Here is a 25,647-nt window from a genome sequence, read left to right on the forward strand (position 1 = left end):
ATTTGGGTGCCCTGCAAGTCATATGCAATTGTAGTCATTTTTGTTGGATATAGATCAGTGGTCCCATAAGTGGAGTTAATACATGTGCTCGCAATCGGTCCACTTCACAATGCCTGCCTTTATTTATGGTGGACACCGGAATAATTGCCAGCACATAGGAATACTGACATAAATAGTCTGGCGTGCTGCCGGCATATTCACTGACAGGTGTGTCCGCTGGAACAACCCAGATACACCCAAAGTGACAGCTCTTGCACCATAACAACACAGACACTCCACCTAGTTTCCATCTCATTAAAGAACCTTGTGGAACATCGTGAACATTTGTGAGGAAAACACAGCACAACAATATCTGTATTTTTACGTGGTGCACCAGAAACAGCTGATGGCAGTGAATATGTTGGCCTGGTTGTTGGGCTCCAAGCCCCTGGAAGAGTGAATCTCTGCTCATACAAAGTTGCAAGACTAGAGCATACTTGTTTTGTTTCATATCCATGCCATGATAAGCCCAATGAAAAATGTGGCCCGAGAATCTTTTTGATGATTCACTGCCAGGCCTTTTCCTTCTCTTGTGCCAGGCCTTTTTTTGCCTATTTGGAATAGTTCTCGCTTAGGCCCTCATAACGTTTTGTCCACATAAGCTACCCACGCCAAACTTGCGTCCTTTTTTTCCAACATCCTAGGGATTCTAGAGGTACCCACACTTTGTGGGTTCCCCTGAAGGAGACCAAGAAATTAGACAAAATACAGTGAAAATTTCGATTTTTAAAAAATAAAAATTGGAAAAAAGGGCTGCAGAAGAAGGCTTGTGGTTTTTCCCCTGAAATTGGCATCAACAAAGGGTTTGCAGTGCTAAAATAATCAGCTTCCCAGCTATCAGGAACAGGCAGACTTGAATCAGAAAACCCAATTTTTCAACACAATTTTGGCATTTTACTGGGACATACCCCGTTTTTACGATTTTTGTGCTTTCAGCCTCCTTCCAGTCAGTGACAGAAATGGGTGTGAAATCAATGCTGGATCCCAGAAACCTAAACATTTCTGAAAAGTAGACAACATTCTGAATTCAACAATGGGTATTTTGTGTAGATCCTACAAGGGTTTCCTACAGAAAATAACAACTGAAATAAAAAAATATTGAAATTGAGGTGAAAAAAAAAACAGCCATTTTTCTCTACGTTTTACTCTGTAACTTTTTCCTGCGATGTCAGAGTTTTAAAAGCAATATACCGTTATGTCTGCTGGACTCTTCTGGTTGCGGGGATATATAGGGCTTGTAGGTTCATCAAGAACCCTAGGTACCCAGAGCCAATAAATGAGCTGCACCTTGCAGTGGGTTTTCATTCTAAACCGGGTATACAGCAAATCATTTGCTGAAATATAAAGAGTCAAAAATAGGTATCAAGAAAACCTTTGTATTTCCAAAATGGGCACAAGATAAGGTGTTGAGGAGTAGTGGTTATTTGCACATCTCTGAATTCTGGGGTGCCCATACTAGCATGTGAATTACAGGGCATTTCTCAAATAGATGTCTTTTTTACACACTGTCTTATATTTGGAAGGAAAAAATGTAAAGAAAGACAAGGGGCAATAACACTTGTTTTGCTATTCTATGTTCCCCCAAGTGTCCCGATAAAAATAATACCTCACTTGTGTGGGTAGGCCTAGTGCCCGCAACAGGAAATGCCCCACAACACAAAGAGGACACATCACATTTTCTCAAAGAAAACAGAGAGAGGTGTTTTTTGCAAAGTGCCTAACTGTTGATTTTGGCCTCTAGCTCAGCCGCCACCTAGGGAAACCTACCAAACCTGTGCATTTTTGAAAACTAGAGACCTAGGGGAATCCAAGATGGGGTGACTTGTGGGGCTCTCACCAGGTTCTGTTACCCAGAATCCTTTGCAAACCTCAAAATGTGGCTAAAAAAATACTTTTTCCTCACATTTCGGTGACAGAAAGTTGTGGAATCTGAGAGGAGCCACAAATTTCCTTCCACTCAGCATTACCCCAAGTCTCCCGATAAAAATGGTACCTCACTTGTGCGGGTAGGCCTAGTGCCCGCGACAGGAAATGCCCCAAAACACAAAGTGGACACATCACATTTTCTGAAAGTAAACAGGTGTTTTTTGCAAAGTGCCTACCTGTGAGTTTTGGCCTCTAGCTCAGCAGCCACCTAGGGAAACCTACCAAACCTGTGCATTTTTGAAAACTAGAGACCATGGGGAATCCAAGACGGGGTGACTTGTCGGGCTCTCACCAGGTTCTGTTACCCAGAATCCTTTGCAAACCTCAAAATGTGGCTAAAAAAACACTTTTCCTCACATTTCGGTGACAGAAAGTTCTGGAATCTGAGAGCCATAACAAGTCTCCCGATAAAAATGGTACCCCACTTGTGTGGGTAGACCTTGTGCTCACAACAGGAAATGCCCCAAAACACTATCTGGACACATCAAAATTATCAAATAGAAAACTACCTGTTTTTGTGTGTGTGTGTGGGGGGGGGCGGGGTTACCTGCGTTTTTGGTCCTAGGCTAGGGAAACCTACCAAACCCAGACATTTCTGAAAACTAGACACCCGAGGGAGTCAAGGGGGGTGTGACTTGCGTGGATCCCCCAATATTTTCTTACCCAGAATCCTCAGCAAACCGCAAATTTAGCTAAAAAAATCACATTTTTCCCACATTTCTGTGTGGGATCACTGCACCGAGACAAATTTCCTACCACCCAACGTTCCCCTCAGTCTCGGGGTAAAAATGATACCTCACTTGTGTAGGTGGGCCAAGTGTTTGTGACAGGGAAGACCCAAAAACACGTTGAAATTGAGGGGGAACCAAAGTGGGTCCAAAATGGCAGTTTGAAAAAAAACATTTTTAGGCTGACAAGTGCAGCAGAAATGTCATCGGTATAGATGAGACAATGCTGGGTGGTAGGAATTTTGTGGATTACTGAAGATTCTGGAAGGTTCCATCACAAAAATGTGGGAAAAATGTGTGCTTTCCAGCAAAGTTGCAGGTTTGCAGGGCATTGTGGGTAAGGAAATGGTGCGGGGTGCAGGTGAAGCACACCACCCTGTAATCAACTAGATGTTTAGTTTTCAGATGTGTCTAGGTCTTGTGGATTTTTCTACATGGCAGCGTCCCAAAGTAAAAAAAAGTGCAGCCCTCACCATTCCAAGTGGGACGATTTTGAGAGTTACCAAGCTCTCATGGCCCAAATGTGAAACAAAAACCAAAAATAATCAAATGTCCTTTTGCTTGCCATGGGATAAGATGTTTTAGTGTGCGGGGAGAGCTGAAAGACTGTAAGCCCCTTCAGTTCGGGTGGGGGCATAACCAGGCCCATTCCATACTGGTTGGTAGCCACCACCTCACTATTTTCTTTAATTTTTTTTATTCCCTGGCATCTAGTAGACTTTCTGTCCCCCCGGGGTGTGGATCGGGGGTAATTGCCCAATCTGCCCACTGGTGGGCAGAACAACTTTGGCCCCATTTATTTGGGGTGGGGGTATGGCTAATAATATTAGCCCAATCTGCCCCGGGGGGGGGGAGCAGAAATGGCCTAGAAATAATTTGCCGCAGAGGAGCGGCCCTTGCCCAAGGGGCCGCTCCCCTTACTTGAAATAGCCCACACAAAAAAATATTCCCTGGTGTCTAGTGGTTCCTGCCCCCCCATGGCAGATCGCAAGGCCGATCTGCCCCCAGGGGGTGCGGAAATGGCCTAATAATGCCGTCCCCCAGAGCTACCCTAATAATATCAGGTCGATCTGCCCCGGGTGGGGGGGGGGGCAGAAATGCCAAGAAATTAATTGCCCCCCGAGGAGCGGCCCTTGCCCAAGGGGCCGCTCCCCTTAGCAGTAAATGTACAAAAAATAATTCCCTGGTGTCTAGTGGCATATCTGCTGCCCGATCGCATCGCGATCAGGCAGCAGAAATGCTCAGAGAAGCCTGAAATTCCTCTCCTTTCAGGCTTCTCTGTCCCCTCCACATGAAAAGCATTTCTCCTCCGATCGCCGAGGGGAAGGCCTCTGATGAGGTCAGCGCGCAAAAGTGCACTGATGTCATCAGACGCCATGGGGGGTTACGGGGGGCGGGGTGGAAGGGGAAGCGGTTCCCTTTCCATCCCTGCCCAGGGGAGGGGGGTGCCTGGCCATCGGGGAGCGCTAGCGCTCTCCCCGGGGGCCCATAGCAGGACGAGGTGGTCTCGTCCTCGGCACCGGGGAACCGGCGCTGAGGACGAGGTCACCTCGTCCTGGGCACCCAAGGGGCTAACTACGCTTTGTTTGCTGCAACCACAGAAGATGTCTCCTAACTTGGAAAATGGATCACCTCAAGTGAAAGTTTGACAACAGCTGAAGAACAACATAATTTAAGTAGTACAGTTATCTAGATCCTGTGTCATTACAATCCCCATTTGTATAACAAGTACAAATGGCAGACTTGATGGGCCGTGTGGTCATTTTGCTGTCATCATGTGGCACACTTTGTCTAGTGAGAATGGAGGCTGACCCAGACAGACTTCAGCAAGTCCAGGAAATCGTTGGGAGTACATTACTGCAACCTATGAGTGTCAGTTTATTACTCATAAACAAGAGCTTTACAACTACTGTGATTTTAACTCTCTATGTATGTGACCTAAGAACTGTGGTGTGACAAGGATTTCATAAGCTGTTATGCATAAAAATGGGGACCTCCCCCCTAATTTGGTAGTTACAGGTGGCCATATATGCTCCTCAAACACTCCAGACCCTGCGTCAGTGAACCTACTCACTAATGATAGCTACACCCATGCTTAATGCTTCTGTTAGTGGCAAAGGTTCATGCTATGCCTAACACATGACTCTGAACGCCCCAGCCCCAGCCCTGTGTCTCTATCATAGGTACCAAATCAGTTTGCAACTAACTCTATCTCTCATGACATGGTACTGCTCAGCCTAACTCCGGAAAGGCCAGTTCACCTCTGAAAACACTAACCAAAGCTACTGCACAAATGAAGGTATTTTTTTTACCATTATTGATTATCGTAAGCCGCAAACGTGTGTGGTGTGCCGTATTTTCAGAATACCTGCAATCTATTCTGTGGGCTTTAACCACGCACATTCCACGCCCATCAGTTTCATTGGTTCCTGGTCCTGCCTTTTAAAAATCCCTTGATGTTGTTGGTAAATGCTTTACATGTGTCCTGTCTTGAGGCTGGTTTGTTACCGCCTTGTAGACTGACCCTTTTACAAGGATCATTGCACGATCGTCCATGTTAATGTGGTGCACTATTTTTCTATTTTGCCTCACTGCTTCGTGCTTTGTGGCCATATGTTGTTTCTTCCTCTTCCTTGTTTTCGGGAATCTAAAATAGCGCTCAAATAGCACTGCTTTCTTTTTTTAAGAGGCCCCCACTTCGAATATCCCCCACAGTCGCTGTCACAGGTGCAAAGGGCTTCCCCATCATCCTCTGGACTCCTGTGTATAATATCACAGCGAGTCTGTAGGAGTGAGGCAAAAACACTCCCAAGATCGTGGCCATTTTGCGTACTCTCTCCTGCAGCGACAGGCCTGGGAGGGTTGCTGTGGCACCTGACATACATCCACTACACTCTAAACCAAAACACATAGGTAAATTACATTGTCATTTACAACATCAATAGCTCTCGCTCTCACAAATGCAAGACCTATTACATTGCAAATGCTTGTTTCATTTACTGTTCCTCTGGGGTGACAAGTTTCTCTCAGCACCTGCAAGCTGGCTAAAGACCTAAAAGCTCAAAGGGCGCCTTAAGCACAACTTAAATATGGGGAGGGGGACTGCATTTACTGCATTACGTGTTTGTGTAAATTGTGAGTTTTTGATGCATGGTAGGTGGCTGCAGTAAACGTTTACATAGCCGCTCGAGACAGGATTACTAGATGCCATTATGTAATCAGGGACTGCTTATTCCAGCTCCCGGCTTCTCTTTTAAAAGTCTTTGTTTCAATTTGTGTTGGTGTAATTGACTCGAGTCAAGAGAAACAAGACTACAACTCCCAGAATGCATTTGGTTGTTGAAGGAACAACCAAACCTGGATATGGTGTTCCTAACCACACAGCAATCTGTTAATCAGGTTTATGCAGGCGGATGCTAATAAATTCAGAGTTAAAGAGCACTGCAAAGTTTACACCCTTTTCTCCACTGCGCAGGACGCCTGATATTTGGATATAGCTGCTATGAATGTGAAGAGCAGCAACTGCACACAAAGATTGTTGTTTGTTGTGGTAGAACAGGCGGGGCACAGAGCAGAGTTATGAGAACGACAGTAGCTGGTGTTACACCCAGTTAATCAAGCTGTTTTTCAGGCACACACGCAGGAAAGAAAACGGAATATCTGGCTCGTCTGTTTCTTTCCATGGTAATGAAATATGACAACTAAATATTTAAGACTGCATAAAATTATTATTCCCCCCCGCTCCAATACGTTGACGACTTCAAACTAAAGGGAAAAAATACATTTGTAGCTGAAGTTCTCTCTTAAACGCTGCCTAACTATAGATCCTGACCTAATTCTTCCAAACCACAAGAAAACAAGGTGAAAATATCACACCAAACTTTATAAAAAGTATCCTCGAGATAAATAAGTAAAAATGGATTCGACTGGCCAAACGGAGAAAATCGTGCACGCCCTCCACTGGTCAGTACTGGAAAAACAGGTTCCCAAATTATTTGGCCTTTAGTGTTCCAGCCCATCCTATGAAAAGATTTGTATGAGAGGCTAATACCTCAAATATGTGACTTAATGTTAAGGGTTTATTTGAATTTTAATCAAAATGTCCATAAAATATTGCGAATCGCGTGTTTTCAAAGCACATGGTCCCCAGAAGGAAATACCAAAATGAATGAATCTAATGAGGAGTACTGGAACACTGTCGAAGGTAGGCAGCTGTGAGGCGATTTAAAATTGAGAGCACAATTATGTTATCAGATTCACCACAGGTGGTACCAGGAAAGCTGCTCTCTCGTGTTGTCTTCGCTACCAAATTAGAGACATTAAATTGGGCCCACCAGTTTACACCATGCTGCAACCGGACGCAGCGTTACAATGTTGGACCAACATAATATACTAAGTTGAATGATCACCTCGGCTTTTAGGAATACTCACCTTACACAGAACCGTCGTTCTAAAGACCGGTCCTTTCTATTGACCCATCAGTCTATTGAGCAATCAGTTTAAAGACATGTCAAGCGACAGACTCACAAACAACAGAGCTCTAATCCATTTATAGATTCTTTGCTTTTATGGATTGCTCCCTTCTATGCCTCTATCAGTCTATGGATTAACCCGCCAAACAAGGTAGTCATCGATTTATTGCACCTTTCACAGATCAATTCCTACTGAGGAGCCATAAATCAATAGATCAATCCATTAAAAAAACCTTTAAGTGAAATTACCCACTTCTCTGAATCCATTCTCACTACTGATTCATTAATCTACGGATCTGTCCCTTATCTGGGCCTGGTATTTTTCCTTATGTGCTCTTTTAATGGATCTTCTAAGAATCTGTCCCTTTTATGGAATTATAGCTACTACCAACATGTTGACTATATGGATCTGCCCCATCTACACAGCTGCATTCCCTGTATTCTCTTCTAACAGCTCACCCTGTCCTTTCTGGAGATCTCTTCTTTCTGCAGAGCCACCCCTTCTAGGCAACGTGTCCATTCAAGGGATCCATCTCTTCTTGGGAGCAATACCTTCTACAGGTCAGCTCATTTTAGGGATTTTTCTCTTTTAGAGATGCCTCTACTCCAGCGGATCTGTTCCCTTTAAGGCTACGCCCCATCTATTAATCTATCTCCTTCCTAAGCTGCATAAAGTGATGACCCTTTACTTCCAAGGACCATTACACCCATAGAATTGATCTGTAGAATAGACCTGTTTGGTCCCACCCATAAATTGTTGGTTAGCTCAATAAAAGGGACCACAGCCACATGGATTTAACGCTTGCACACACAACCACACAACCGGTAAGAGGAATGTGTAATAAAACATATAACTCATTAATAGTGTGACAGATGCAATCCCAGAAGCAAAAGTATGGGGACTGAAGGGTGAAGGAGACGGGTACTCAGTGGCACATGGACCCTGGCCATCAGCTGTATTTTGAAACCATTGAAGTCAGCCAGACCTACCATTTATTTTATGTACTGAGTGGCGACATTGTACTATGACCAAGTTAAAACAACATGCCCAGTTACCCAACTCCCAAGTATGTATCTCGTTTGTTTGGTCAAGAACAGGCTGTCCCTGATTAGACAGGTCATGTTAAAGAAGAATGAGTGCCTAAAGAACATTTTTGTTTAATTTGGCGCATGCCTCTTATTACCAACATTCCACCTATTTCGCGGCTGTGTGTTCTACTGCAGCAGTTTGTGTCCTTTTATCTGGCTTTGGGATACTGACTTTAATACACTGGTGGGGAAGACCGTGAAATGACCATGAAGATTTGCTTGAGTTCAGGGAGGCCTTGGTCGTCCTGAGACCTTCAGGACACACAGGCAAAGACTGGAAGGAAACCAGCTGGGACTCTTTTTGACAAAACCAGTGCTCTTGCCTTTAGATTTAGACTGACAAAGACCAGTTGGTCAAAGTGAGGATGATCAATGAGTCACAAGCGTTGCCTGTCTCACTTTGCAAATACCTCACCCTCCACTCACTCCTACAATTGCACATCACAGACTAATGAGTGCATCTTCCTTTTCAGACCATGTAGTACAGCACTGCATGAACAACAGTCCCACAGCTGTCACCCGGCCCAGTGGACTTGTAGTTTCACATGTTCTACACAAGTGTGTACCTACAAATTCCAAAACACATAATTATGGCTATAAAGTAGGAACTCGCTAACGGTGACCTCCAATAACATGGTAATGCCACACAGCAAAGCATCCCAACTGCACTGGAACATGCCAAACATTGGCTATGTCTAGGCAAGTGCACTACCTCTACAGCGAATAGTGTACTTTGTAAGCTACAGTAGATCTTACTATGGGAAACAAAGTATCCCCTGCGCTCCCTCCACTCCTAACGTCCCCCCAGTGTGAGAACGAATGATGCTGCTTGGAGCTTTCATAATGTTTTGAATCCTGCCTACTATGATGTCCTCAGAACAAGTTGTAACTGGCACAAAGAGTTCACCACATTAACTTCACTCCTTTGCTTCTGTCTGGCTCCGAGGAGATACCTGTCACTTGCTACAAAATGTCCTTCCATATACTGAAAGTACATGTTACCAGCATTTGTGTTGACGCTTTGCATGTTAAAATGTTGCAGTGCAGCCTTTGAGCATAGAGAGATGTGGAGGAGGGCGACTGGGGGTGCACTGGATAAGGCTGGTCAATGGAAGGTGTGGAGAGGTCTATGGCACAAGGTGTGGAGGAGATGTGGACTATGGAAGCCACTGTAGGAGAAGATATGGCAATGTGGTTCGAGGGGAGAACTGGCTTAGGAAGGAACTGTAGGAGTAGGTGTGGTAGAAATGATGCCTATGGGAGATATGAAGCCTGGATTCATGATTGGCCTTCTGGAGGATGTGTGGGAGTGGTATGATCTGCGGGAGTGGTGATGACAGAGATGTGTTCAATAGCAACACCCCTGGCCAAATGGAAGGAGCTTTTTGTGGGACAGATGTGCTCTATATATATAGACGTGGGAGAGATAGTCCAGATTTATGCTAAAGTGGTGCAGCACCGTGCCACTTTCACCAACACAAGCATCCTTGCACAGTAGTGCAAGGGTGTCTGTGCTTAGAGGATAGATTGTTTATGTGCAGGAAGGTGCACACACAGAAAAAGCAGAATGCAGCACACTAAGAAAAAGCAAAAAAACAAGGAGGAATAAAAGCATCCCTCCTCGTTTTGCCAGGCTAATGGCACCCCTGGGATGGCATTAGTTTTTAGCATTGCCTCAGGTTTAGGGCAACTCATAAATCTGAGGCAGCATTGCCTCAGGTTTATGACAACTCATAAATAAATCTGAGGCAGTCGAAAACAATGGGTGTTGCGGTGGAACGCTCAGAGAAACATCCATTGCATGCCCCTCTAGCACAGAAAACTGCGTTAGAGAGGTTTTACGTACAAGTAGGCATAACACCACAAAAAAGTGGTGTTACATTTCCTTATAATTATGGAGCAGTGCTTACAGCCTCGGAGCCTCACTAAAAGTGACGATCCGGTGGCGCTAGGTTCTCTTGAATATGCCTCATAGTGGTTATGTAAAGAGTTAAGGGGTGGTGTGTTTTAAGAATGGAGCTGTGGAGACAGATGGAGTAGTGATATGGTGCTTGACTTGCTCACTATGAAACTAGAACGCCCTTGTTGCAATCTCAACATCCTCAATTTGTTTAAGGTTTCTGGTATTGGGCAAGTCAGGTTATCTCCCAGCGCTCCACTCACACTCCAGAAAAAGTGTCTGCGTGCCAGTCTATTTTTGCGTTATTTAGATCACCAGGCGGGCATGGTTCCTTCCTCAGCCTGCTGTCAGCGGAACCGCGGGCAAGTTGTGCCCCACTGACAACTGGCAAGAAAACACTTTCAGCTGATAACACCTGTACCTCTACTCAGAAGAAACCTGCCTGCACAACAAGCGGTGGATATCGGATGGGAAGTACTGGCCCTGAGATGCAGATCACTCAGCACCCCTTGCAAATGGTAAACAGAAGCGACCAGCGAGCTGCCTCAAACCTGGCTGCAAAAAATGAACGCGTTTGCTTTAAATCCAACAAGTTCACGAGCACAGCACTCTTGCTGGCAGGGGGTCTGGCGCATCGGAGAGGCGGACTTGGAAATCACCAGTTAATGCATAATAATAGCAGGCTGCGCTGCCTCTTCCCCTGAATGCCCAGTGCGCCCCTCTCCCCCTGGCACAGAAGACGTAGAAACCAACAGTAAACGGCGTGCTGATGGAATGTGTGACATCCACATGAGAGATGGGAAAAAGAACTCAAGAGATTCGGGGGTGCCAAGCAGGCTTTTAGTGGTGCGTTGTCCGTGAAGTATGAGTGCAACACAAGCTGCTCTCTGGGGGTGTTGTGTGAGAGGGAAGGGTGCAGTGCGTCCTGCTCTGTGGTGGATCTGCGTGAGGTAAGGCTATAATGTAGGAAAATCTCTTGGGGGGGGAGGGGGGGTCTGTGTGAGGTGGGGAAACAACGCTGGTTGCTCCGTGGGGGAACTCTGAGAGGTGTGACGGCAAACCATACTGCACTGTAGAGACAGAGTCTGAGAGCAATGCAGGGCACTCGGTGCAGGTGGTGTGCGTGATGGCAATGTCGCCACCACCGTGGTGCTCTGTGCGAGTACAGGGAAGGGTGTGGTGAATCGGTAGTGTGGGCAATGAGGCACCTTGCAGGATGCTTGCTCTGTACGGTGCTCTGTACGGTTGTCAACCAGGACAGTGCATGCTCCCCTGTGGGTGGTTTGAAAGGTGCACTGGAGGTGTACTCTGTCTATGTCAGGTGGGTGTGCAGTGCATCCTGCTCTGTGGGGACTCTCCAACACGGCGGATCTGCTGGTTGCATTGTGTGTGCTCGTGAGGCAGATATATAGCCGACAGCCCTGCTGTGTCGGTGACTACGGTGCAGGTCTCTGCTGGGTTGTACTGAGGGGGCGAATACAGTGGTTGCTGCTCTGTCGGTACTGCTTGTGGGTGGCACGGGGCAGGCTGTTCTGTGTATAGAGCCAAGTCCGCCCCTTGGAGCGCTGTGGAGGTGGCTCGACGGCAGGGCAGGGTGCTCTGTGAGGAGTACAGCATGCCCTACGGTGTTCTGTTTGTGGATGGCTACACTACAGACTAGCCTGTGTCGGTGGTGTCTGCGAGGTTCGGAGCGCCAAGTCTGCTGTGCGTGGCGCTGTGTGGGGTCCGAATATAAGGGTGTTGTGAGACCCAGCGCCCCTTCCCTGACCTCTTACCTTCTTAGCTCTCTGTCTGGCGAACTCGTGGGCCAGGTGGCGTCCGATGCCCCTTCCCCCGCCCGTAATGAGGACCGTCTCCCCGCTCAGCTCCCGGGGTCGGGGCGGCCGTACCATGCGCACCGCCGCTTTCAGCACCAGGTAAAGCATGTGCAGGGGGAAGAGCAGGAGGCTGCCCAGAGCACGGCACTCCATCCTCGGTGTCCCCGGAACAAGGTCCAACTGCGCAGGGTCAGGACACCCAAACAAAGTCCGCCTTCGGGGGATGAAATGACCACAGGGGGTGGGGCACTGCTGCGCAACGTGCAACTCTTACCGAGAGGCAGCACCAAAGTACCTAAAAAAACACCACATTTCAAGTGTCCAAAACGAAACCTCCGGAGATGTTAAGTGCCGAGCGGTTTGGTGCAGTCCTGAAAGCCCTTCTGCAGGGGGGCGGCTGGTCGGTGAGGGTGGTAGGCCCTCTTGGGGCACAGTCAGGAGAGGAGCCCTCACCCGGGGGAGGTGAATGCTCGGCCTGCTGCCTCCCCTGGCACAGAGCTCAGCCTGCCGTGCCCGCCGCTCACTATTCTTGGAGCCAGGAAATGGCTGAGAGAGACCCGGGTGCACAGTTTAAAGAGAGGCTGTTCACTCTCTGCTCCGTAGATGCCCCGGGCCAGGGAGGGGGCCCAGTAAATACTGCCTCTTCCCCCCTCTCTGGCGGGGGCCTAGAGAACGCTGTCAGCGACGGCTACTGCCTCCACCCCCTGGCAGCCCGGCCAAGTTCAGATTTCAGGATTTGTAGAAAATAACTGCCACCGTCTCATTCATTGGATTACCCCCGCTCTCTTCCTCTTTCGCGCTCTGTTGCCGACGCTCTCTATATTTTTCGTTTATTCCCCTCTCCTTTTCAATATCGTTCTCTATTCTTCTTTTTTTTCTTCGCTGCTCGCTTCCTTCTTACTTGTCTCTCACTTCGCCTGTGTTCTCTCGGTTGCTTGCTACTTGGAGTTTTATACCCCATTAAGTCTGATTGACAGTTAAAGTGTTAAGAATATTTCACTACTGTTTCTGTGAGTGGCTGCTGCCTTCTGCTGGCTCCCACCCCCGCCCTCCCTCGGCGCTATCTCTGCTGCGCACACAGAAGAGGGTGGGGTATAAGGGGCACAGCAGCAGCGTGCCCTTCGGAGCACGCACCATGACACCCCCCCCCCCCCCCCCCCCCCCAGGCCATCCCAATGCGCTACCCTCCTCACCCAGAGCAGACAGCTAGTCAGCGGGGGCTGAAGCTGGTACTGTGCACGAGACACAACGTGTTAGGCGCAACACTCCTGCCAGCGGCGTCGCCAATTATATCCTTCTAATATATTTATTATTTTAATAGAAATCGTCAAAGTAATAACACGGAGCGCGCCCCTGCAGCGTTGCGCGCTGTTACCGCTCCCATGAACGCCTGTGCCACGCGAGGCTGGCATGTATTTGGTGCTCGCCTTGAAGTCTGTGAGTTGTGAAGGGGGGATTTACCCTTTTGCAAGCCAGTTCTCGGGGTCGTCATCTCCGAGTTGGTCACGTTTGTGCGTGCTTAAGAGGGCGGGAATGATTCTCGTTCCGGGGCCAGCTATGATAGGGTCGTGTGAGTGATTGCTTTAGCATAGTGCTTCGTACTCTTGACGAAGCAACAAAGCACATTATCGCAGAGGTAGCACGCTGCGCTACACCATTAAAGAGTGCTTAGCTGAAAGGTTATGTTTACAGTGAGGTGCATGTCGCTAGCAGTTTTTGTGTGAGAGGCTACATTGGTGTTCCCATGCAATGGGGTCGTGGCGTTCAGCGGCGTGATGGCGGGAAAAAAGTGGGAAAAAGCGTTTGCCGACACCCTCTGATTCCAAACTTACCTATGCAGGTCTGATGGAATTTGTGACTACCCCAGGCTTATGTTCACTTTAGGTACGAACACAAACTATCAACTTTACCTAAATACACGAACATAACCCCTAAAATGCGCCATATATTTATACTACCTGATGTTTAGTGGTTGGTATAGTGGTCACTGCAGAATTTAAATTCTTCTAGGCACTTAGAAGAGGGGAATATGGGAGAATACTCCGGACTTCTCACCGCAAGAGAGTGGGGGAAAAAGCATCATGCAGAGGATCGTGGTCGTTTTATAAAAGTGTCACAGATCTTTGCGACAAATCTTTGAATACAGGCACTGAAACAACTAGGAGAGATGGTGGTATGCAGTGTATTGGGATACTTAAAAGAGATATGGTGTGATCTGCTTCACCCCAGGGATCTCATAATTATCTTGTATTTAGGATTTAGACAAGGAAACTTTCATCTTAGACCTGAAAACCTAAAGGTGTTTAGAGCTGGCATGGGGACACTAACAAATTTAACAGCTCTTTGTCTCTTAGTAGAGAATGCCATACACTGAAAATCACGCCCATTTGCTTGCTTTGTAGACCTCAAGTCTGCCTTCGATCGGGTCTCTAAAGGCTGACTTTGGTCTAACCTGGACAAATGGGGAATCCCAAAAGAACTCTTGAGGTCAGTTATAGTACTATACTCTGAAACTTGGGTACAAGTCAAAATAGGGGATGGCAGCAGACTAATGAGTAAAATACCGCTAAAATTGGTCTAAAGCAGGGTTGCGTCTTGGCCCTCTACCTATTTCATTTATACCTGGCAGATCTCGCTGGGGCTCTCTCACAGGGCAACAGCCACCTGCTAGTACTAGCCTCAGAAACTAGGATGTCCACAATATGCTGATAATATCGTTTTGTTGAGCCAAACACCAATAGACCTGCAATGCAGCATAAATGCCCTAAAAGGGTTTTTGGATCTGCAAGTTCTTAAACTAAATTTGAAGAAAACAAAAGTGATGCAGTTGTTGGACTCTAAATTCAAGTAATTTGTCTGGTTTTAGAAGGCAAAAAAGTGGAAGTGGCCCCTACATACAAACACCCAGGAGTACATCTGGAACCTCAAATGATGGGGAAACACCAGCTAATAAATAGCTATGCAAGTCATAACATTTACTAAGCACTAAAGAAGAACCTTAATTGTCCATCTCTGAGTCTTCTTTTCACAGCGATGTCGGCACAGCTGCTGCCCACAGGGTCCTACGACGTGGAAGTCATGTGGATCCGGGAAATAGGCCCATTAAATAAAATTCAAATAAAAACATATAAAGCTGTTTTTAGCATCCCAAAAAGTGACTCCTCTGCTCAGGTTTGGCTCGAGTTTGGACTAAAAAATCTTTTTTTTTTCAGAGCAAGGATACGTTCATCAAACTACGTTGGAAGCTATGGGAGTCAAAAGCGGTCCATCACTAACATATGATGGCTGGAACTGGAAGACCAATTAATTAGCAGTATAAAAGGCTCATGAGGAAATTACCTAAACCTGGTTATTCAGGACCTAGGTATGAAAGAAGCATGGGAGACCAGCATGGGGAAACAAGATTTTAAATAAGCAACAAATGCCTTGGTTCGTATCATATCAAATGCTATGGACAAAAATATCCTGGCACGCAGAATGTATGCATGGGCTGTCAAAGGTTTGTACTCCACATTGAGGCCGTAGGATTATCTGTTAGTGCACTTGTCCACTCCCATAAAGCATCAGTTCATGTTATTTCATTTTGGGTTTTTAGAGACCAAAGACTTTTGCTCTACTTGGAAAAACCATCATACAAATCAAAATTGGCGTCTATGTGGAGTCATTAACCCATATTTTCGGTACATGTCTGGTGCCCAGGGCAGAAAGGAAAAAGATATTGAAACCATTTTTTGTAATCCTGCTGATCTGTTCTTGAAGGCAAGAAATTGGTCTAACGCAGGGTTGTGTCTTGACCCCCAGCCTTGCTGATTAAGTGGCAAGTCAACTCCCTTAGTCTGCAAGTGGTTGATATTCTTAAAACTGTTCCTTAAGGAGCTGAACTAGAGAGATACAGGATCAAGGCTAATCGAGAAGCAACTCTAGTGGGGAAGTAGACATCCCCAACCCTTAGAAGGATCAGCCGCAAGGACAAGCTCTAACTGATAATCGGCGGCTATGTAGACAAGGATGTAACCAAGTTAGCCTATTCGAAATGGATGCAGGTTTACATTAGGCACTAGCACTTCAATATTGGGTCTAAGAGGTTGGGGGCAAGTCTTGTGTGAAACAGGGGTGAGGTGCTTACAGAGGAAACACGGACGGGTGGAGAACTTGTAGGTTTAAATAAAGAATACACACTTTACCAATGACACAAGCCCTTTAATGTAGGGAAATGGAGGACTGGGTGAGTTTCGTGCAAAACAGGGATTAGGTGCTCATAGTGGAAAGACGAAATGTTGGAAATGTTGAACGTTTACATAAAGCACGTGCATTTTACCTATGGACAAAGTATGAGCCATGAAAGGGAAACAACCAATTCAGGCGGCCTCAGTACAAGAAGAAGTGTTCGTTTTGTATTTCAACGAAGTTTAGTTTTATATTTTTAACTGTTATGCATTGGTTTTAATTAACTATGCAAATAAAATTTGAAATTTGCATAATGAAGGGGGTACGGCTCACACTTTGGAGCGCACTGTTCAAAGGGCGTTGTGCGGCTGCTGATAAAGTCTTTTATCTTTGCTTTTATATCAAGTTGCAGGGATGGCAAGAAGGTGGCAGGAGGCTTGGTCTGTTCTTGGAGGTACTTAGGCATATACCTTCAAGGCATTTCTAAGACAGAAAAGGTTTTGAAAGATAATCTGCCCACTGGGCTGTCATTTTTCAACTAGCTACCTAGTGTGCAGACTGCCATGCAGTGTTTTTTTAGGAGTTTGAGTTGAAAAAAAATGTATTTGACTTAAGCTACATTTGGGCGTTGAAGGTGAAGTCAGTGTCATATTTAGAACACTTACATTTCTTTCTTGTGATATTTAGGGTTCTGTTTTTAGCGATAGCAGTGGGAGAGAGGAGTTGATTATTAGGTGTAACGAGGGGCTGAATTGGGTTTAGCACTAGTATTTCTGTTTTGAGTTATGGGCTGTTCTTTCACATCTGTGTCTCAGTGGCCTTACCACTCAGATAATGAATGAGAATTGATCAGTTGCATGAGGCCAACGTATCGGTTGTGAACATGGATAAGATGTGTCAGGGGTTTAATGCACATGTTAAGGCAAGATGGAGTGCCCTGCATGCTTCAAAAATGACATAGTAAAATGGGCAGGGCAATCCGACTAGTCTCACTATTTTGCTGTGGTTGGACAAGAAGGTTTGGCAACATTTGAAAACTGTGTTACAGTCTTCACAAATTGGGGACAATTGAAGAGCATTCTTATGGTTAAGACAATGAAATGAAGCAGAGAGCTCTTTGAGGATCAGCATGCTGAAGGATGCTTGTCTAGCAAGTTCCAATAGTTCTGTCCATACACTGACAAGGACAGTTTCCATTCCCATGTGTGGGTAGAAACCTCTTTGGGAGACACCAAGGAGTTGGTGGGTTTGAGTGTGGACATGTAGTTGACTGTCTTCTGGAAGATGTTGGCCTTCCATGGAATAGCAGCTTTGGGGAGGTAATAGCAAGGGCCTGTTTGATTAAGAATGGCTTTTCCCAAGAGAGGTGTTGTTAGAGAGTAACTGTGGGCCATTAGGACAACTTTTGCTATCAGGGAGCCGTTGATGAGAGCTGATGTAAGTTTTGCCTGGATCACTACATGGGGGCTGTAACAATAGTGTGGCAAGGGTTACTAGAGTTCTTGCTTGGCCTGAGGCATTTTATTAGCTGGTTATTTTCGGTTTGGATGATAGGAGTGAAGAAACTTTTGAACAAACATCGATTTACCAAAATGCTTTGGGTAGCGTGAATGATATCACACACCCATTGACCTTAATGACATCATCAGTGGTGACAACACAGGACATTTGGCCCTGAATTTTCCCACAAGTCGTCACATGACCTTAATCCTGATGACATCACAATAAGTGATATTGCTTAAGTTCCATAATAAATGCATGTTTAATTTAACAACACAACATGGACAAATGTTTATTTTAGATATCACCTACATTAGGGTGCTGACGTGATCCAGAAAGGTTCTGCGATGTAATATCAGTCCTGAATTGTCACAACTGAGTGAAGTCAGTAAGTCAGGCCTCTTCTTGAGGGGCTCAGAAGGTCCTCCCAGCTGGAATAACTTTGAAAAAATGGGGGTTGAATGGTGCATTTTAAAACACAACTTTCTTAAATTTGCTATAAAAGCCACATGCCCTGAAAGGGCTCTCATTAAATACTCTAGCCTTTCATTGAGGTGCCATGCCAATGAGTCCTAACACTTCCCGGGAGTTTAACCATTTTTTAAACAAATGTGTTATGGGTGGCCCTGTAGTAGATCCTATTTAGTTTTATTGAGAATCAAGAGTTCGCTTAGCCTTCTGGCTTGCAGACCTGTGCCCCCGTCACCTAGTGACTTTTAACCTAGTTAACCTGCTCTGTTTCAGCACATTTATTAATTATTTCTTCCAAGATGGCTGCAATTTTTATAGTTAGGAAGATGTTTTGATTTCACGTTATCAGTGCCACTCTGTGAAAGCGTCACTATCAGCATCAAAGACAAGTGATATACGTACACGCACACTTCTGCTCCGTGGATCCATCTTCCAATCCTGTCATTGATCTGACATCTGACAATGTGGATTCATTCCTGGATGCTCTTTCTTTCGATGACTTCGGAGACATTCTCCAAGATCATGACTGTTGTTAGACACATTTGACCATTGGCTTTATTCTAAAATGTCAAAGTCATGCCAAAATTGTCTTTTGACCGAATTAACTTTGGCCTGCTGTGCTTGTCATAGTCGACATTTTATCTCTTTATATGTTTTAGCTATTTTTCACTAGATTGTATTTAGATTTTAATACTATTTTAATAAGATTTTAGCTTGTTTTTACTTCAGAGCATTTGAGCTCAGGCTCACATACTTTCTCAGGCATCATCACTGTGGCATCATATTTGTTCAGGCAATGAGGAGGGTGTAGTGGATCCTATTTAGTTTTATTGGGAATCAGGAGTTCTCTTAGCCTTCTCACTTGCAGATCTGTGCCCCTGTCACCTAGTGACTTTTAACCTACTTAGCCTGCTCTGTGTTAACGCATTTATTTAATTATTTCTTCCAAGATGGCTGCTATGTTCATAGTTAGGAAGATGTTTTGATTTCACGTTATCAGTGCCACTCTGTGAAGGCGTCACTATCAGCATCACAGACAAGAGATATATGTAGGTATTCACATCATGTCCCTTTCCTACTTATGTGTGACAGGAACATAATGTATTTTTGGAGGGAATTGTTTATGCAGTTGCAACACCAAGCATGCCTTCTTATCCATTGTTTGGGAACATACCTGTGGCAGGGGGTTCTACAAGATATGTATAAATACATCTCACACAGAAAAGCTTATCAGAGGGATTCCTACCAGATGCCATCAACACTATCTATGCAACACGTCGCTTTGATGCAGACCCAGCCGTCAAGACTGATCTGAAGAACTAATTCTAAGGTAAGGATCGTTTGGGGGCTCTTCTCATGGACATAGTACTGGCAGATTAGGTTTAACACACCTGACTCTCGTTAGGTTAGAGGTTAGGTCCTCCAAGCTAGAGTATTAGGGCCTATTTTACATCTTATATTTACTGCAACATGGCGGGGGTCTTTGTATCCACGACTCTCATTTTCATAATTATGATTCTTGCTCTGTGCATTATCCTACTCATTGTAGCTCATGCATTTTACAGTAGATTGTAGTCTTGTTAAAAAACCTATTAAAAAACTTACTGCATCTCTTTCATTGCCTGTGTGTGACTGAGACTTGTTGCTCAGGTGAGAAAAGGATTAAACTCTCAGTTTAACCATGACACCCCAGAGATGTCGCACTCTTGAGTTCATGCATAAAGGATACCTGAAATCTCCTTTTACTGTTTGAGTCTTTAGTGAGGTACTGCTTGTGAGCCGGAAAGGTTGGGCTGACAGTTGTGACTTGTTGTAGGATTGACTGAGTCACCTACAAACATAAGTGCTTTTATCCCTAAACCAGCAGTCTTGCCTAGCGCAAGAGTCCAACTACGACATGGCGCCACCAACAGTGGTGTTTGGCACTGATTGACGGATGCCCTGAGTATCTCTGTCTCACACATAATAGGTACCCATAAGTACCATTGTACGGAGACGTCCATGGCCTTGGGGATAATCCTGCTCAGCTGAACAGGGAGCACCTACCTAGGCTGTAGGTTGTTCGAGCTCGAACTCTTAAAAGGCCTTTTGTCCCCATTTGGTGTTCCATCTCTTTACTCATTTCACAATATGGCTAACGCCATAGACATTCCCGATAATGTCAGACATGCATTAACCCCACATCTAATAGGGCATGGCTTAACAGATGAGGGAAGGGATGTTACATTCATAGTAGAAGCTCACAAAGCTTACCAAACAGAAACATTCTATTCCTCTGTCACCTTTCCTGAGGAAGACTGTAGAACATACACATTCCACACATACAGAGTTGCAAATGTACCACAACTGTACAAAGCATACCAGTATCTTAAAATACCGATTACTTATCAAGAACATCAGAATTGGTTTAATGGCACCCTACCACACGTAATGCAGCCCATGGGATCAGGGGCCATATGTACGAACACATTTTCCCATAGACACAGAATGGGCAAAACTGCTTGCTACATCTGGCCCCAGGTCCCTTAGGTAATGATGGACCAACATGGCCAATGTTTGCCACATATACACCAAACCCTGGTGTACAAAACAAGCAGGCAGCTGATCTGCGCAGTCTTTACAATGAGCTAGTAACATTATACAGACAACTTGTTCAGTTTATAATGCAAACTTTGAACACAACACCAGCGTGTCCAGCACCACTAGCACCCACTCGATATCAATTTGCCTTAACTGGGATTAATCCACAAACAGTGCATTCCATCGTGGGCAAGGAGCCCACATAACAAGAAAACATATCTTATTGGATAGTCAAGAAAATTAATCAGCTGGAAGCTGTGTTTCCCTATACAGGACAACAGGAGAAACATAGAATTCTCACAATGTGCTTGCCATTCGGAATGGTTCCCCCAGTGGACGACTGCACCACATGGGGTACAGTCTTTGCTGCAAAATATCCTACCACACATGGTACCCCAACACTTGCCAATTTAACAGAAGTGTTAAAATAAATTCATAATGAACATGGGGCTGCACCAGCCCTGGACTTGGAGATGAAATTGATGCGTAATGTTTGACTCAGTCTCCACAATAATTCTCAGTAATATTGAGGTGGAAGCAGGAGCATTGGCCAATCACTAGCGGATCTGGGAGATTCCACACCTGGAATTGGAGAAACAGCTACAGAAAATGATTTCCAATACCTATACCTGTATATGATGGGATAGTTTGGGAGCCAAGCCAAAAAAGCCTGAAATTCAGACTACCACTCCTATGGAAGGTACCAAACAAGCACAGGAGGGTTCTAAAAAGTGGTGGGATAAACAAAAACAAAATAAAGACAGGTGAAATCAGACAGCAGACTCTCCACACCCGGAGAACCCAAAAGGAGATATAATCTCAGAAATAGAGAAAATATAAAAGCTCCTGACAGATATACTGATTCATGTCCCTCTCGTTCCTTTCGGGACGCACTGGATAAACATAGTGAGAGAGTGGGCCAGCCAGAGCAACATACTGTCTGTGAAACAGAAGAAAGACTCACAACCGTCTTCAGAATAGAAAGAAGACAAATGCTGTCAACAAAAACCACAATTTAAAAAGCAAAAGGTGGCAGCAATTTCAATTAAACATGCCAGCAAACTTGAGAACTTTGCTGAAGAACAAGATGTGGGCAGTGACCCTGCTGGACAGTGCGGCAGAAGTCACAATTGTCACCAGAGTCTGAAAGTACATCTGGATGTGACAGCAACTAGCCACTTTATTGCAGTCTTCCACCTGACATGGTTTATGATTCAGACATCTAAATTGAGGGAGACATATAGCGCACCATTAGAGTAATATTCTGGGATGAACTTAGTTGTGATATCCTATTTGTCGAAAGAGACTGGCCTCCTGAACACGTCCGTAAGCTCCTACATGGGAAGATGTAATTTTGGCTTCTTTCTCTGATCTTGTTCCAGAGGCGGTAAAAAAAAGCCTATGCTTTCAACTAGGCTATAGCACAGGCACCTGCACTGAACCACAACCTTGTAGGTTAAGATAAGGATTCTGCTTACCATGTAATACCGATTAGATCTACACCCCAGCCTCAGCCCCAATATCCTGTTAAACACGAGGCTAAAGCTCCAGTGAGGGAGATCCTCACTCAGCTCAAGTATCATGGTGTCTTTGAGCCCTGTTTCTCTGCAATGAATAACCTGTTATTTCCTGTTGCAAAACCTGACCATTCATATAGAATAGTCTTAGATTACAGACACTTAAACAGTCACACATGCACATATGCAAAACAAAATTCACACAGCACAGCACTTATTAACAACATAGTCTGTAGAAAATACAAAACAACCTTGGATATCTCCAATGTTTTTTCTGCCAAAACATAGCACATGAAAGTCAGTCAGGATCTGAGTGCATTCTCATTCGGCTCACAAAGACGCTTCTGTTGTTTTGCTCAACGCTATAAGAACAGTCCATGGCTGTTCTTAGCCCGTGTGACATCAATAGTGCATGATATTGAAACTGAGGTGTTGAACTAAAAGGATGATATATATCTCACAGATGACGACCTCAACATTCATCTTGCCAGACTGTTCTAGGATTCGCAGCCCTTGGCTACAAAATCAATTTTAGGAAAACTAAAATAGTCTTTCTCAGTATATTGTTCCTGGGATATGAGCTATCAAATAAGGGCAAGAGCCTGGCCCGCACGTTTTAGAAAAATTTGCTCAACTCCAACCACCAAACACTATCAAGAAAGTGCAATCCATACTTGGTTTATTCAATTTTGTCAGAACGTATATTCCTAACTTAGTACAACACATCAAGCCTTTCTGTGACTTAATACGCCCAGATTTCTCGAGCAGGCACTGGACAATTGAACACACTTGCATCCATAGAAGATTACAGCAAGATATGCTAGAAGTAAAACACTTACACACCCATGACAACAAAACAAATTTGGTCATCAGAATAATTGCTAGTGCCACTGGGTTCACTTACGTCATCTTTAACGAAGGCGACACTGTGCCCTTAGCATATAAATCACATTTATATTTCAATGCAGAACAACGCTTTGCCCCCACAGAAAAAATTCTAACCCCAGTACAGATGGCTGTCATCAAGGAGAGGCACTTGGCTATAGGAAACTGTAAAGAAATGGCTCCCTGTTGCAGTTACCCCCCACTTTTTGCCTGATATTGATGCTGACTTGACTGAGAAGTGAGCTGGGACCCTGCTAACCAGGCCCCAGCACCAGTGTTCTTTCACCTCAAATGTACCATTGTTTTCACAATTGGCACAGCCCTGGCACCCAGGTAAGTCCCTTGTAACTGGTACCCCTGGTACCAAGGGCCCTGATGCCAGGGAAGGTCTCTAAGGGCTGCAGAATGTCTTATGCCACCCTAGGGACCCCTCACTCAGCACAGACACACTGCTTGACAGCTTGTGTGTGCGGTTGGGGAGAAAAAGACTAAGTCGACATGGCACTCCCCTCAGGGTGCCATGCCAACCTCACACTGCCTATGGCATAGGTAAGTCACCCCTCTAACAGGCCTTACAGCCCTAAGGCAGGGTGCACTATACCACAGGTGAGGGCATAGGTGCATGAGCACTATGCCCCTACAGTGTCTAAGCAAAACCTTAGACATTGTAAGTGCAGGGTAGCCATAAGAGTATATGGTCTGGGAGTCTGTCAAAAACGAACTCCACAGCTCCATAATGGCTACACTGAATACTGGGAAGTTTAGTATCAAACTTCTCAGAATAATAAACCCACACTGATGCCAGTGTTGGATTTATTAAAAAAGGCACACAGAGTGCATCTTAGAGATGCCCCCTGTATTTTACCCAATTGTTCAGTGCAGGACTGACTGGTCTGTGCCAGCCTGCTGCTGAGAGACGAGTTTCTGACCCCATGCGGTGAGAGCCTTTGTGCTCTCTGAGGACAGAAACAAAGCCTGCTCTGGGTGGAGGTGTTTCACACCTCCCCCCTGCAGGAACTGTAACACCTAGCAGTGAGCTTCAAAGGCTCAAGCTTCATGTTACAATGCCCCAGGGCACTCCAGCTAGTGGAGATGCCCACCCCCTGGACACAGCCCCCACTTTTGGTGGCAAGTCCAGGAGAGATAATGAGAAAAACAAGGAGGAGTCACTGGCCAGTCAGGACTGCCCCTAAGGTGTCCTGAGCTGAGGTGACTCTGACTTTTAGAAATCCTCCATCTTGCAGATGGAGAATTCCCCCAATAGGAATAGAGGGTGTAGCCACCCTCAAGGACAGTAGCCATTGGCTACTGCCCTCCCAGACCTAAACACGCCCCTAAATTCAGTATTTAGGGGCACCCCAGAACCTAGGAAACCAGATTCCTGCAACCTAAGACGAAGAGGACTGCTAAGCTGAAAAACCCTGCAGAGAAGACGGAGACACCAACTGCTTTGGCCCCATCTCTACCGGCCTGTCTCCCCACTTCTAAAGACACTGCTCCAGCGACGCTCTCCCCAGGGACCAGCGACCTCTGAAGCCTCAGAGGACTGCCCTGCATCTAGAAGGACCAAGAGCTCCCGAGGACAGCGGCCCTGTTCACCAAAGACTGCAACTTTGAAAGAAAGAAGCAACTTTGAAACAACTTGCGTTTCCCGCCGGAAGCGTGAGACTTGACACTCTGCACCCGACGCCCCCGGCTCGACTTGTGGAGAACAATCACTTCAGGGAGGACTCCCCGGCGACTGCGAGACTGTGAGTAGCCAGAGTGGCCCCCCTGACCCCCCACAGCGACACCTGCAGAGGGAATCCCGAGGCTCCCCCTGACCGCGACTGCCTGCTTCCCAGATCCCGACGCCTGGTAAAGACTCTGCACCCGCAGCCCCCAGGACCTGAAAGATCGGAACTCCAGTGCAGGAGTGACCCCCAGGAGGCCCTCTCCCTTGCCCAGGTGGTGGCTACCACGAGGAGCCCCCCCCTTGCCTGCCTGCATCGCTGAAGAGACCCCTTGGTCTCCCATTGATTTACATTGGAAACCCGACGTGTGTTTGCACACTGCACCCGGTCGCCCCCGTGCTGCTGAGGGTGTACTTTCTGTGCTAACTTGTGTCCCGCCCGGTGCCCTACAAAACCCCCCTGGTCTGCCCTCCGAGGACACGGGTACTTACCTGCTGGCAGACTGGAACCCGGGCACCCCCTTCTCCATTGAAGCCTATGCGTTTTGGGCACCACTTTGAACTCTGCACCTGACCGGCCCTGAGCTGCTGGTGTGGTAACTTTGGGGTTGCTCTGAACCCCCAACGGTGGGCTACCTTAGACCCAAACTTGAACCCCGTAGGTGGTTTACTTACCTACAAAAACTAACAAATACTTACCTCCCCCAGGAACTGTTGAAAATTGCACTGTGTCTAGTTTAATAATAGCTATATGTGATTTATTTGAAAAGTATATATGCTATTGTGATTATTCAAAGTTCCTAAAGTACGTACCTGCAATACCTTTCATTTGAAGTATTACATGTAAAAGTTGAACCTGTGGTTCTTAAAATAAACTAAGAAAA

The 25,647-nt window shown here is 45.8% G+C and overlaps 1 protein-coding gene across 1 annotated transcript in view; it reads right to left on the reverse strand.

The window, feature by feature from the left end:
- DHRS3 (dehydrogenase/reductase 3) overlaps positions 1-13,417 on the reverse strand; it is a 76,133-nt gene extending 62,716 nt beyond the window's left edge. The window contains exon 1 of the mRNA XM_069240752.1: positions 11,930-13,417. Coding sequence (XP_069096853.1) covers positions 11,930-12,124 — 195 coding nt within the window. The 5' untranslated portion in view covers positions 12,125-13,417. The remainder of the gene's footprint in view (positions 1-11,929) is intronic.
- Positions 13,418-25,647: the final 12,230 nt, after the last annotated feature.

This window comes from Pleurodeles waltl, chromosome 6 (genome assembly GCF_031143425.1).
Source record: "Pleurodeles waltl isolate 20211129_DDA chromosome 6, aPleWal1.hap1.20221129, whole genome shotgun sequence".
Lineage (NCBI taxonomy): Eukaryota > Metazoa > Chordata > Amphibia > Caudata > Salamandridae > Pleurodeles > Pleurodeles waltl.